This window comes from Hylobates moloch, unplaced genomic scaffold, assembly GCF_009828535.3.
Source record: "Hylobates moloch isolate HMO894 unplaced genomic scaffold, HMol_V3 SCAFFOLD_19, whole genome shotgun sequence".
NCBI classification, from domain to species: Eukaryota; Metazoa; Chordata; class Mammalia; order Primates; family Hylobatidae; genus Hylobates; species Hylobates moloch.
The window spans coordinates 41,026,307-41,040,309 of record NW_026652294.1 but is presented as its reverse complement, the minus strand read 5'-3'; the positions used below and the strand labels follow the sequence as shown (position 1 = coordinate 41,040,309).

General features: G+C 48.5%; 1 protein-coding gene across 7 annotated transcripts in view; it reads left to right on the top strand.

Annotated features, from left to right (window-relative positions):
- Window positions 1–14,003, top strand: part of GAS7 (growth arrest specific 7) — a 279,805-nt gene that overhangs the window by 161,316 nt on the left and 104,486 nt on the right. Inside the window, exon 1 of one of the 7 annotated variants that reach the window (XM_032139671.2) lies at window positions 2,452–2,733. The exons of 3 other annotated variants lie outside the window; for them this stretch is intronic. Coding sequence is in view for 1 of the 4 variants with exons in the window: in XM_032139668.2 (XP_031995559.1) it covers window positions 2,749–2,751 (3 nt within the window). In the remaining 3 variants the exon portion in view is untranslated. Of the gene's footprint in view, window positions 1–2,451; window positions 2,752–10,392; window positions 10,460–11,186; window positions 11,332–14,003 lie in introns of those variants that run through there. 3 more of the 7 variants (XM_032139668.2, XM_032139672.2, XM_032139669.2) reach the window with 3 other exon arrangements.

Here is a 14,003-nt window from a genome sequence, read left to right as displayed (position 1 = left end):
TAGTTCAGTGGCTTTGAGTATACCCACGTGGTTGTGCAGCCACCATCACCACCATTAATCTCCAGAATGCTTCCATCTTGCACCAGTGACACTCTAGACTCGTTAAACACAAACTCCGCATCGTCCGCTGCCCACAGCCCCTGGTCACCTCCATTCTGCAACCTGTCACTATCAATTTGACTTCTCTAGGTGCCTCATAGAGGTGAAGCAAATGGAATTTGTCCCTTTGTGTCTGGCTGTTGCACTGAGCATAATGTCCTCAAGGTCCATCCACATGGTTGCATGTGTCAAAATTTCCTTCCAATTAGCCAGGCGCGGTGGCGCACACCTGTAGTCCCAGCTACTTGGGAGGCTGAGGCAGGAGAATCGCCTGAACCCAGGAGGCGGAGCTTGCAGTGAGCCGAGATTGTGCCACTGCACTCCAGCTTGGGTGACAGAGCAAGACGCACTCCAGCTTGGGTGACAGAGCAAGACTTCGTCTCAAAAAAAAAAAAAAAAAAAAATTCCTTCCTTCTTAAGGCTGAATAATATTCTATTGTGTTTATTTTACCATGACTTGCATTGTTTCCACCTTCTGGCTCTTGTGAATAATGTTGCCATGAACAGGCAGCAAGACCCTCCCTTCAGGACTCTGCTTTCAGTTCTTTTTGGTATATACCTATTAATGGAATTGCTGGACTATATGGCAATTCTTTAATTTTTTGAGGAATTAACGCACTATTTTCCATAGGGGCTGTACCATTTTATATTCCCACCAGCAGGGCACAAGGGTTCCAACAGTTCTCAATCCTTACTAGTACTTGTTCTTTTCTGTTTTGTGGATGTTTGTTTATTTGTTTGTTTTGAGACAGAGCCTTGCTCCATTGCCCAGGCTGGAGTGCAGTGGCGTGATCCTAGCTCACTGCACCCTCCGCCTCCCGGATTCTCCTGCCTCAGCTTCCCAGATAGCTGGAATTACAGGCATGCACCGCCATGCCTGGCTAATTTTTGTATTTTTAATAGAGACGTGGTTTCACCATGTTGGCCGGGTTGGTCTCGAACTCCTGGCCTCAAGTGATCCACCCGCCTTGGCCTCCCACAGTGCTGGGGTTACAGGCGTGAGCCATTGTGCCTGGTCTTGTCTAGTTTTTTTTTGAAGAACCTGTCCTAATGGGTGTGAGCTAATATCTCACTGTAGTTTTGATTTGCATTTCCCTGATGATTAGTGATGTTCAGCATCTTTTCATGTGCTTATTGGTCATTTTTATATCTTCTTTGGAGGAATGTCTTTTGCTCATTTTTTTAAATTGGGCTGTTTGCTTTTTATTGTTCAGTCTAGACTTTTTTTGGACCCGGGGTAACTGCAGTGCCTACCTTTCAGCCACTGGTGATAGTAACGACAAAAATCCTAGCTTTCATTGAGCATTTACTTCGTCCACTAGGTGAAATGTTTACATGGATGCCCCATCCCCACCCCCTTTAATCTCTTACAGCAATCTTTTGAGAAAGATACTGTGATCATCTGCATTTTACACTTGGAGAAATTGAAGCCGGAGCCGTTGCCCAGGGTCTTGCAGCTAGTATGTAGTAAAACAACAGCTTAGCTCTGGTCTGACTCCATCCTTAGACAATAGTACTTATTTTCTTACCCCCACCCAAGGAGCTGGTATTGAAACCTCTTCATAAATAAGCTTATCCATTTGCTTAATTGGGAACCACTTGGTCCTCAGGATCTTGGTTTCTCTAGAAAACTGTATTTAATTCTATATAAAGAATCAGTTCCTAAAACCCCAAAGGTTTGCATCTGAAAGCAAACACAGAAATATGCGGCATTTTGAGTGCTAAATTGTCAGCTGCTCCAAAAAGCTTTCTAAACAGAATGATACAATATATTCATCAAGGATCCAAGCCCTGCCCAAGCTCATTTAGTTGGTGGCTGCAGTATTGTTCTTGGGGTCCAATCCTTTCTCCACTTGTAACTAATGACTTTGTGATCCTCAGGCCCTTTTCAGTGGAGACCCCATGTGACCCTGTCTTTGTTCGTTATCTGTCCAGGTTTGGTGGTGGCGAGGGCAGAGCGAAGGCAAGAGACCTTCATCTCACCCCTCTGCAGGCACCAGCTTTCCACACAGTGGTTCTTTGGGGGAGCATTCTCCGTTCTTTGTATGTTGGTTTGTATCTGGCCTTGGGTTCACACAGCTGGGGCCGGGGCCGGGGCCAGAGCCGTGACTTAGGGTTGGGAAGAAGTTGGCCAAAACATTCCCCAGCAGGGCTTGGGCAGGCCCAGGAAGTCCCGCCTAAAACACAGTGGACAAAGCTGCCCTTGTCCACAGGCCTGGGGGTGGGAGGCATCTGGTCAGTGACACAAGCTTGGCCATTGTTTGTTGTGACCTCAGCCAACGTTTTTTAGCTGAGAAAGGGGAAAAAGAGGGAGAGTGAAAAAAAAAAAAAACCCTCCAGAAACATTGCATCTGGAAAGTCCAGAACGAGTTGTTAATTTCCCAGCAAGCACTGGAGCAGATTTGGAAGGAACTGTGCAATGTAGTGGGTTCTTTGTGAAAGAACAGCAATGAGTAAAGCCACAGGAACCTCCGTTGGGGTGCCCAGAGCACTGGCCCTGGGCTAGCGACTTGCCTCAGCCCCACTTCCCGGAGAGGCTGCCATGGAGAGGAAGCCGGCAGAGTCTTGGTGCTGAGTCTGAGGGCTTCAGGCAGGACCGAAGACTCTCCTCTGAGGTAGCAGCCCCCAGAGAAGGTTAGCTGTTCTCTGATGGTAAGAATTGATTTTTCTTGCCTGCAGAGGTATGTTCCAGTTTGCTTTTCTCTGCATGTTTCTAAAATGACTGCGCCATGGTAAAGAGGCAGCTCTGAAAACTGAGATTTGGGGTCTAACTGCTGAGCTTTGGTGGTCTGGGGACCCTGTGTGCTAGGGGGCACCTTTCACAGATCCAAGGCATGAGCAGGAAGAAAAAAAAAAAAAAGACATGGGTCATTGTGTGAGAGATCAGGAAAAGCAGATGGGAGGAGGAGCAAGATTTATGAAGGATGTCTTGGAGAGAAAGGGAGTCTTGGCTCCCGTAGTTACCTGGGGAGCAGTTTCGTAGTTGGAGCTGTGTGATGGAGAAGCAGAGTGGTGATGTGATTTTAATGGAGTCCAAACCTTGCTTCCTCCATGTAACTTTTTCCAACTAAGAAACTTGGATTCTACCCACCTATCTGGCTTTTACCCCATGGCCCAGTTCTAGCTGGGGCACTGTTAGGCAAAAGCCATTTGAGGACTATAAAACTTTATGAAGGTAAGGGGGAGCTCCTAGGGTCATGGCTCCCTAGCAGAAGTACCTGCCCAGTAATGCACTGTGCTTCCAGGCTTGGCTGAGACACCTTTCCAGTTTGGTGGTGGAGGCTGCAACAGTGATGATGGAAGCTCTTCTGATACTTAGCGGTACAACACCCTTGTTTCACCAATCTTTCCACCCCCAGAAGTTACGCATCCATCTTCTTTCTTTGCAAAGTAGGACCTCCAAGAGAGTGGGGATCACTCTCTTGAGGCTCTGTACAGCTGTGAGAGGTCCAATTTGCATGGAAAGGCTGGCCTGTTTTGGCACATGGTCTCCTGCCAGGATGTGATCTCCCACCTCCCTGGGCCCATCCGCATCTCTGATTCTGGCATGGCTTCCTGTTCCTACAGTGCCAGGGGAAGGGAGACGGTGCTTGTTATTCAGGAGCATCCTCTAACGGGTTAGTTGACCTAGGACAGTCCACAGCAGTGCTTCTCAAAGGTTAATGTGCATCTGAACTACCCGGGGACCTTTAAAATGTAAGACCCGGTGCTGGGGCAGGGCCTGGGGCTCTGCATTGATAGCCAGATCCCAGAGGACTTCGTGTTGCTGATGCAGGGGCCACACTTGGAGATTTGCTGCTGTGAGGAACCCAGACCAATCACTCAAGTTCTGACCAAGGTGTGGCTGCCTTGGGTCTGACTGTAGAGCACTGGGAGTTCTGGCAGGCCTGTGTGTGGATCGTGGTTGGGTGCTTCATGGGGGTGGAGGGATTAGCAAAGAAGAAGAACACTGAAGGGCACGCAAGGAGCTGGGAAGAGCCGAAGTCAAGCTCTTGGGAAAAGGGCATTTGGGGTGCAGAGGCTGTCGGTGGGCTGCCCCCAAGCTGAAGTGGACTGTGTGTTTGGGATGTAATGTGAACAGTCAGCCAGAAGTGCTAACTGCTAACAGGCCCAGAAAAATTCCACTGGAACCTGCCTTTGGTGCATCCAGGGTGATGCAGAGACAGAAGCCCAGGATTCCAGGGCAGAAATCCAGTTGCTAGGCAAATAGAGCTAAGACCACTCACGTGGCTCGGAGGAGTGACAGGGAAGAGGTGGACACATCAGGACAGAACTCAGTGTGGTGCGAGGTGGAAGCACAGAATCCCGGGTGCAGTAAGGCAGGATCCTCGGTGTTTGGGGCACAGCCCACATTTCAGGAACAGTCAGATGCTGCCTAGACATGATGTCCATGTCTACACTTGAATGTGACGTTTTTTCTCCTATGAAAATGGCATGTCCTTAAAACATATATACTAATGCTGACATTTAGAATTATTGGGCCGGGCGCGGTGGCTCACGCCTGTAATCCCAGCACTTTGGGAGGCCGAGGTGGGCAGATCGCCTGAGGCCAGGAGTTCGAGGCCGGCATGGTCAACATGGTGAAACCCCGTCTCCACTAAAAATACAAAAATTAGTCAGGCGTGGTGATAGGCACCTTTAATCCCAGCTACAGGGGAGGCTGAGAGAGGAGAATCGCTTGAACCTGGAAGGCTTAGGTTGCAGTGAGCCGAGATCATGCCACTGCACTCCAGCCTGGGTGACAGAGCGAGACTCTGTCTAAAAAAAAGAATTATTAAGTATTAGGCTATATATATGTATATATGAAAGCCCTTGGAGACCATCTGGTCCAACTTCCGTGTTTTAGAGATGAAGCAATTGAGGCCTCTCAGCAGAGATGAAAGAGGTTGCTCAAGATCTTCCAGCAAGACTGCTGCAGCTTTACCAGCCCCAATTCCCATCCTGTGTTCTTCGCACAGTGGCACAGAGCAGTGGTAGGTCTCACGCCTCCATAGCAAGGCCCTTGGCTGTCACCATTTGCCTACTTTATATGTGCCAGCGGCAGCAGCTCCAGAAATGTTAGTTGAATCGGGTTGGTGAGAATTGCACCCCTTACTGAGCCTTGGAAACGGTTCCAGCCCTTCCTAGACTTCATTTCCTTCCAGAGCTCAGAGTTCAGACCTCATCAGGAACCATCTCTCGGAGTCAGAAGTCTTGATTAGAATCACTTGGAGCACAGGCCGTAGGCACTGCAGTCAGTGGAATGTGTCTCCGTGGTGGGGAAATGAGCTGCTTCCATTTTCCTTTAGTGCCCGGGGGCCACTCCAGCCAGCAACTAGAGGCCACAAAGCCAGGCCAGCTGGATCGCAGGCGCAGGCGGGCCGTCAGAGGCACCTACCCTTATACCGTAATGAGCTTCAGTCCATCTTCTTTTACAACAGCACTAATTCCCCGAGGAAGCCCGCTTTTGCCCCCAGTGCATCTGCGGGCAGCAGCTGTGTCACTTGTGCTTGAAGATCCTTTCTGGTGAGCAGGCTGCTTTGCATGAGATACCGAGCCTGTTACTGATCGAGCTAGCAACTTTGGACTCGCTCCCTTGCTTCTGAACTTAAATCCATTTTGAGTGCAATAGAACGCTTGGTAAATTTGGTTCTGGGGTTTTCCTCAGAAGTCTAACGATAGAAAGTGCCCAAAACAATGACATAAGGCATTTGGGGGCTTTGCAGCTTAATGCTAAAGGAAGGCTAGGAAGGATAGTTTTTCTCTCTCTCTGGGCCATACCAAGTTTGGCAAAACCTTCTTATTCCCAGGCTTTTTCCACTGCAAAGGGAAGTTGACCAGCGATCCTTTAGAGGGGACCTCACCCTTCCAGGAACTCCCTAGGGAGTCTGTTAGGTGAACAATCCACAAAATGTCCTTCAAAAGTATTTTCTAGGTCAGGACAAGTGATATCATTATCGATATCAACTAGCATAGAAAACCTAGGATGTATTTCAAGATCATTTATCTTTAGGACGAAGACAGAAGTACTGAAGTCTAGCCCAACTCCTTCCTTTGACAAATAGGGACTTTTCAGCATTAATTGGCCGTAACAGGGACCTGTGGCAAAGGGGAAGAGAATCCCTAACTGTTCAGCCTCCTCGTACAGACCTGAGGTCGTGTGCACTATCGCATACCCTGAATTGGGCATGCATTTCATTTCCAGTTTTTGGTACATCACTTCGCTTTGTTGGTGTCTCAGACAAGCCTTTCTTTCCCACTGATTCTAAGTCAGATTTGGTCGAGTAAATGAAAGGGTATCTAGACCACAAGAGTTTGAGACCTCTTTCTCTTTAGAGTCCAAAAGTGTTTGGAAGGAAGCTTGCAGCGAGCAAAGCAATATTTCATCAAGATTTGTGTCTTGTCAGGCCTCTGTCATCTCTTTTGTTTATGTGGCTGCTGTTCTTGGAAGCTGAGCTGGACATTTAACTGCCTTGATATTTCCCTTATGGTTTTAGGCTGTGTTACGAAAGCCATCCCGTGCATGGGTTATAGGACCACAAGGCTGGCAATCCCTCTATTTTACAGATGAGGAAACAGAGGCCCAGAGAGGCTAAGACAATTGCACACATCACAGCTCGCTGTCTGGGAACACAGCACCTCTTTATGCCTAGGCCTTTGTGCTGTCTCCTAATGCTTTTGTCATCCTGAGTTGGGGCTAGGATATTAGAATGGCCCACACTATTTTTATTCTGCTAGGGAAGGGGGAGGAGGAAAGAAGCAACATTCCTCAGCAGTTCATCAGGAAATGGAGAGTTTGAATAAAATGTGTCTGTTAATCAAAAGCCGGTGAGCACAGTCATTCAGGTTTTCTGGCTTGGAAGCCGGAAGCTAGATCTGGCTATTGGGAGGAGTCTACCTTGTCATTTTATAATTACATTTTTAATTGTGCTGAAACATCAGGACCAGAGAGACCTTGAAATGGAACAAAATGTAGGGGTTTTTTTTTGTGTGTGTGTTTTTTTTTTTTTCTCTGAGGTTACCCAACCCCTCCAGGATTCAAGGCGGGGAAGCAGCCCCTGCTTCCCTTACTATTTCTGGAGCTGTTCTCTGTATTTCAGGGGTGCTTGTGGGACGACACTCCAGGTCCTCCACCCCAGACCCTGTGGTTCTAAAACACAGTCACAAGGCCTCTAGGCACCTGCTCCAAACCCCTCTATCAGAGGCCAAAAGAGTGACTCTGATATTTGGTAGCACAGTTATGCTGGTTCGTCAATGCCGAGATTCTTCCAAAACATGCTGAAGAGTGGGCGTCTCTCAGATCCCCATCATGCCGTATGGTGCCGCTGGGGAGATGCCACCAACGAAAAGGACCGGCCATCTCAGATGCAAGAAACATGCTCCCATTCAGAGTTTTCCTCATTTCTTGCATTGTCTCCTCTGGAACCCTATTAACTGGCCCTTCTGTCTTAATGTTCGTACAGCAGGTGCAACCACCATAAAAGTCTCATTCTCCAGAGTCAGAGGAGGAAGCGTCATGCAGGAATAGGGGCTCTGCAAGGCCCACATAGAAGGCGTTTCTTTCCTACCCTCTGCTGACCGCTTGATTGTCGGATGCTTCAAGGCTGTGACATGGCTTTTGACCTAGGAGGCCGTGCAACTCATCCTTGCAGTTTGCAGGATCATTTGCAAATCTTTTCATCAATCCTTGTCCCCCCCGGAGACTCCATATTTCCAGCTTGGCAAGTTTCCCTGTGAGGGTTGGTGGGTTGACTTCCTGTATCCTTGCTGCATGGACTCTGTTGTAATTATGTTCATCAAAATTCCTGGTTAACCAGATCACTCCCATTTTTTTATAGGGTCAGAAAATACAGAATCCATTGTTCTGCGTCCTCTCCCTGCTCAGTCTTGACAAACATACCCAGTGAATTGAGTGGCCCTCAGGGATGTGCTGGGGGCTATTGCAGGGTGGCCGTGACCCTTGCCAAGCCTACCAGGAGCTGGATAGGTCCAAAGTGTCCCAAGTAGTTCAGCCTTCAGGCCCATGGCTGGGAGAAAACTCCCACGGCCCTAATGTCTACCTCTTAAGATGGGTGCCAGTAACAGCCACAGTGTGAGGCTTCCTCTTGCCACTTCGTGGACAGAGGACAGTGATGGTGTTGGGGGGGAAGTAGCTAATGCAGATGAAGAAGAGTATGGCAGACACTCCATGGCAACTGGAGTTGCAACCTGGCTGGGGAGCCCAAGCGAGTCACTTTTGGATTCGTCCAAGGAGGCTGGTGGGAGTGGGCGTCTGATGTGAGCAAGTGGGATATTCAAGCTAGCGAGGTGCAGATTATTGCTGCCACATCCATTGTACCCCATTCATCTATCTACACCAAGTAGTGAGGCCTGAGGACACTTGGATAGTGCCAGGTTTGGAAGAGGGCTGAGGACATTTGCATCTAAATGACTAAAGCCTCATTTGAGAAGTTTCTTTTATGCACTCAAGGAGGCAGCCCTGCTCACTAGGTGATTTCTAATAAGAAGGGTTCGAGGTGACACACACAGGACTCTGGTAAAACCTCTGACAAATTTTGCAAATAGAAAACTGGGAGAAAGGAAGGCGACTCTCCTGGTTCTTTGGCTTCTTGCTGGTGAGAACTGCAGGTATGCCTCATGCACCTGACTCCCTTTTCACATGGGTCCAACCACAGTTCCACAGGACATGGTCATGCTCAGGCCCAGGCCCAAAAATAGCCGCATGCTCTTCTCTGTGTTTTGGCCCTGAGAACCCTTTGAGGCTTACAAAGCCAAACAGGTGTTTCAGATGAGGTCTTTGGAAAGCCCTGGGTTCCTACTGATTTTTCCTTCATCCACAAAGTGCTTTGGTCCCAGCCTATCCACCTGGATGGATTCCAGGGCTCAGGATTCCCCATGGAAGCTGACTGCCCTTGGGGCCAATACAACCCGGCATTGGTAAGACTTAAAAGACTCACAGCACCAGGGGCTTGGGTCTCCAAGGCCCCATCCCTCTGTTGTGTTCCCTCTGCTTGAGAACCTGTTAGTTGCTAGGAAAAGACAAGGGTGGACACGAGAAGCAAGGACAGAGGATGGATGCCAACTGGGCAGGTGCCTGATACCTGATGTTTGGCAGGAGGGACAACAGGACACGGATACTTCATTATGGGGTGGGAGGAAGGGCAGTATTTTGTTTCCATCTCCCTCAGTGTTCTCATGATCTTAGTGTTCCTCCTGTCTCTTGATCTTTTCTGGTGTATATAATTATTATTATTTTTTATTTATTTATTTATTTTTTTTTTGAGATGGAGTCTCGCTCTGTCACCCAGGCTGGAGTGCAGTGGCATGATCTCGGCTCACTGCAATCTCCACCTCCTAGGTTCAAAACAAAACAAAATACAAAAATTAGCTGGGTGTGGTGGCGCATGCCTGTAATCCCAGCTACTTGGGAGGCTGAGGCAAGATAATTGTTTGAACCTGGGAGGCAGAGGTTGCAGTGAGCCAAGATCGTGCCACTGCACTCCAGCCTGGCGACAGAGTGAGAGTCCATCCAAAAAAAACTTAATTTTTGAAGAGATAGGGGGGCGGTGGGGTCTCACTATGCTGTCTAGGCTTGCCTTGAACTCCTGGCCTCAAGCAAACCTCCTGCGTAGCTGGGATTATAGGCACAAGCCACAGTGCCTAGTTCAAGAACAGGGCTTTCTCACAGTTCTGGAGACGGGGAAGTTCCAAGATCAAGGTGTTGGCAGGTTCTGTTGTCTGGTGAGGGCTGTTGTCTGCCTCCAAGATGGCACCATGTTGCTGTGTCTGCCAGATAAAGGAATAGCATGTCCTTACGTGGTGGAAGGCAGAAGGGCAAGCTAGTGAATGCCGTGTGAAGCTGCTTTGATAAGAGCCTCAATCCCACTGAAGGAGGCGCCCTCATGGGCTGATCACCTCTTAAAGGTCCCACCTGTTAATCCTACCATGTTGCCAACACCTGAATTTTGGAGAGGACACATTCAAACCATAGCAGAGGCCATCCAATAGATCCATTAAGAGCTGGGATTTGTTCACAGGTGGGGCACACATACCTTCTCTTCCTCCCACTCCTATTCCCTGTCTGCTTTTTTGGTGAAATAGCCTCCTCAAATGTTTCTGAAGCCTAGTTCCTACTACAATTCTCAGTTTTCATTCATTCATTCATTCATTCATTCATCGTTTTGGGCACTGTGCTGAGATTAAAGCTATGAAAAGAGGGATAGGGACATGGCCCTGTCTTCCCGAATCTTATAGTCTGTTTCTTTGTTGATATGGCAGCTCCCCCAACCTCCTCCTTCCAGGCCAAGTCTCTGAATCTCCGACCTTTAGAAGAAAATGAAGACTCTGCCGGGGTCCAGCCTGTCTCCTGCATAACTACTGGGTAAAGACTGCAGTCCTCGGGATGTGTTGTGATGTTGCCAGGGGTCCCCTACTATTTTCTGTGCACTGAAATTTCTGAGTATGGCTAGAAAGGCTGCTGGAGTTGGGGAGAGCAATACTTTCACCTGTGAGACAGGAAATGCGCCCAGTATTCTTAGAGGCACAGACTTTGGGGCTGGTGATGTCACTGTTGCTTGATTTGTGTCTTAACCCAGAGCTGGAGGAGAGTATCCTTCTGGGGTAGCTGTTCCCAGCTCTGTGTAGGAGTCTGCCCACCTAAACAGGTGTCCACCAGGAAGGCATGACGTGGGAGTGAATTGCCAGTCTCCAGCCCTGCTGGGTCTTGATCTTCCTGGTGGGCCCTGGCAGCCCCATTAGTAATTGGTTGACTCCCTGAGGAGTGCAGAGCTGGCAGTGGGGCCACTTCTGGCTGCTGAGTCCAGGACTACACCGGGACTCAACCCTCCCAGGCGTGCTCAGCCATGCCCTGGCTGCTTCTGGGTGTCCGGCTGCCTCCATGGTTGGGGAAGAGAGAACTTGCTGGAGAGTCCTTTGTGGAGGAGCCTTCAAGCAGTGCCAATCACGGCACTGGGCTCATTAGCAAGCATTGCCATAGCAACGGGTCTGCCAGAAAATGGCTCGTTAGGCTGACAACTTCAGAGCTGTTATATATAGATCTGGGTGTGGGGGGAGTGGGGGTGTGGGGCCCTGTGGATATGCTTTTCTTTAGAGCTCCTATTGCTTCTGGGTTTGGGGTGTGAGAGGACGCAGAGTGGGAGACCTTAAAACCATCTGATCTGGCTGCTAAAGCGAGTGTCTGACGACCACCCATTAACGCCAGCAAGTAGCGTTTGCTCACGGCTTTAGGAGAAGGTAAGAGTCAGGTGTTCTCAGAAGCCTCTGGAGGGGGAGAGAGTCCCGGAGGTGGAGGTGGCACCCAGGTTGAACTTGAGCTTGAAGCGTGGTGGGAGCGGTAGGGAGCGGAGTAGCGGGGTCTGTACCCGCCTGGAGGCTGCAGAGACAACCTCCACTGTCTGTTAAATAGTTTATTTGAAGGGTTTGGGGCAGTGGGACAGAATCTTTTTCTTTAATAAGTCACTGTGCAGCCCAACACTGTCTTTTTACAAATCATGCTTATAAAAATTCTATGATCTCGGTTTTCGTTTCAGAAGTGATGTTTTTTCTCAGTTGCTGCCTCTAATGCTCCAACGGACACAGGACTCACCCAGGATCATTGTTAGAAATGCAGCCTCCCAGGCTGCTCTGGACATTGAGTCAGGCCTGAGAGTGTGCACTTGCACTCACATCCCAGGTGACTGGTGAGGTGGCCCACAGTGACCATACTTTGAGAAACACTGCTGTAGGGTCATTTGTTTTTGATCTCTGTAATCTCTGGGTGACTTTGCTTGCCTGCCTTTTTTTTTGTTGTTTTTTTTTAAAGGAGGAATCAGTAGCCACCATTAAGGGGAAAATTTTGGGGGTTGCGTTGTTTTTTTAAATAAAGAGACAAGGAAGTCAGCCTACAGCTAGGGAACGTGACGGCCTGGACGCGGGCGGTGATATTTTTGCACATCATATGCTCACTTGGGGACTGGGAGACAAGCAGGAGGATCAGGCTTGAGTTGTCATCCTCTTTGGGAAGGAGCTGGGGTGTCAGGTGGTCTCAGTGAGGAAATGGAGCTGAGGAGGTGTAGCTGGGGAGAGATGCAGCCCAACTTTAAGGGAACTGGATAGAAGTCTCTAGAACAAAGCTATTATTTTAATTAATTAATTAATTTTGTGTAGAGATGGGGTCTTGCTACATTGCCCAGGCTGCCCTTGAACTCCTGGCCTCAAGCAATTCCTCCTGCCTCGGCCTCCCAAAATGCTGGGATTACAGGCACGAGTCGCTGCATCTCACCAGCTGATATTTTTAGGCAGTTTGTTTTTCCTATTTAATTAACTGTGCCACACTGGGCAAGTTATTAAACCCTCTGCGTCTCAGATGCCTTGTTTTAAAGTGGGGATAAATGCCATCTATGAGACAGGCTTGTTGTGACGAGTAGCTGATTGTCTAAAGCACCCAGTCCAGTCTGGCATGCATTATAGATATTTGGTGACTGGTAAAAAGTCATTATCGATGGGTACAAATGGATCTGAGCTCAGATACTTCTTGAGTCCTTTCTAGAGTAGGGTTCTGAAGTAGTGTAGAAACCTCCTGATATTACATATGAAATAGCGTGTGTGTGTGTGTGTGTATGTGCACCCATTTTCGGGGACAGAAGATCCATAGCCTTCCTCAGATTCTTAGAGGATGCACTTTCCGTATATATCATTGAGCAGATTGCCTACTGAACAAGGAGGCCCAGGTGAGGGTTGATGGAGAGGGACTGAAGCCTGTCCTTGCACTCTGGCCAAGGGATGGTCCCTTTCAGAGGAAGAGGCCACGTTTTATTATTCCCACAAAGACACCCTGTATTAGGTAAAGAATTTCTGAGTTAGAAAAAACTTCCTTCATTTTCCCCCACCCCCACTCCTGCTACCTCTGATCTTGTTCCTTCCAGGTGGGGTCTGTCCCCAACCCCCGGACCTGTGTCACCTCTGCTTCTAGTACAATTCCCATGGGAAAGTGCTGACAGAATTGAAGGGAAAAAGCCACAGGACTAAGGAAGAGAAGGGAAGGATTTAACTTGGAAGGAAACTAATTAGAAGAATAAGATTGAGAGAGACCTTAATTATTGGGTGGTTATGCACACTGTATCCTCTGGATGCCTGGGGGCCGGCTGCTCCTGCCGCTCCGTGGCCGTGAAGGGTGAGGTAATGCTGGTGCTGTTGGCCCTTAAGTGAGGACTTAAAGGTAGGGAGGTCTAACTTCTGCCTTCGCCACATCTTTAAACATTTTTTTTATTTTTAAATTTTGTCTTTATTTTTGAAACAGAGTCTCACTCTGTCACCCAGGCTGGAGTACAACGGCGCGATCTTGGCTCACGGCAACCGCCTCTTGGGTTCAAGTGATTTTTCTGCTTCAGCCTCCTGAGTAGCTGGGATTATAGGCACCTGCCACCATGCCCAGCTAATTTTTGTATTTTTAGTAGACACAGGGTTTCACCAGGTTGGCCAGGCTGGTCTCGAACTCCTGACCTCAGGTAATCCACCCGCCTTGGCCTCCCAAAGGGCTGGGATTACAGGCGTGAGCCACCGTGCCCAGCCAAAAGAATTCTTTAATTGTGGTACAATACACATGACAAAATATTTACCATCAGTGATATATTTATGTATTCATGATATTGTGCAACCATTACCACGATCCAGTTCGGAACATTGTCATCACCCCAAAGGGAAAACTTGTACCCATTCTCCCCTCCCCAGGCCGCTGGAAAAGACGAATCTATTTCTGTCTCTATGGCTCTGCCCATTCTGGGCATTTCATTGAATGAAATCATACAATATGTGGTCTTTTGTGTCTGGCTCCATTCACTTAGCATAATGTATTCAAGGTGTATCCATATTGTAGCATGTATCACGGCTCCATTTTTTTTTACTTTCTGAATAATATTCCATTGTGT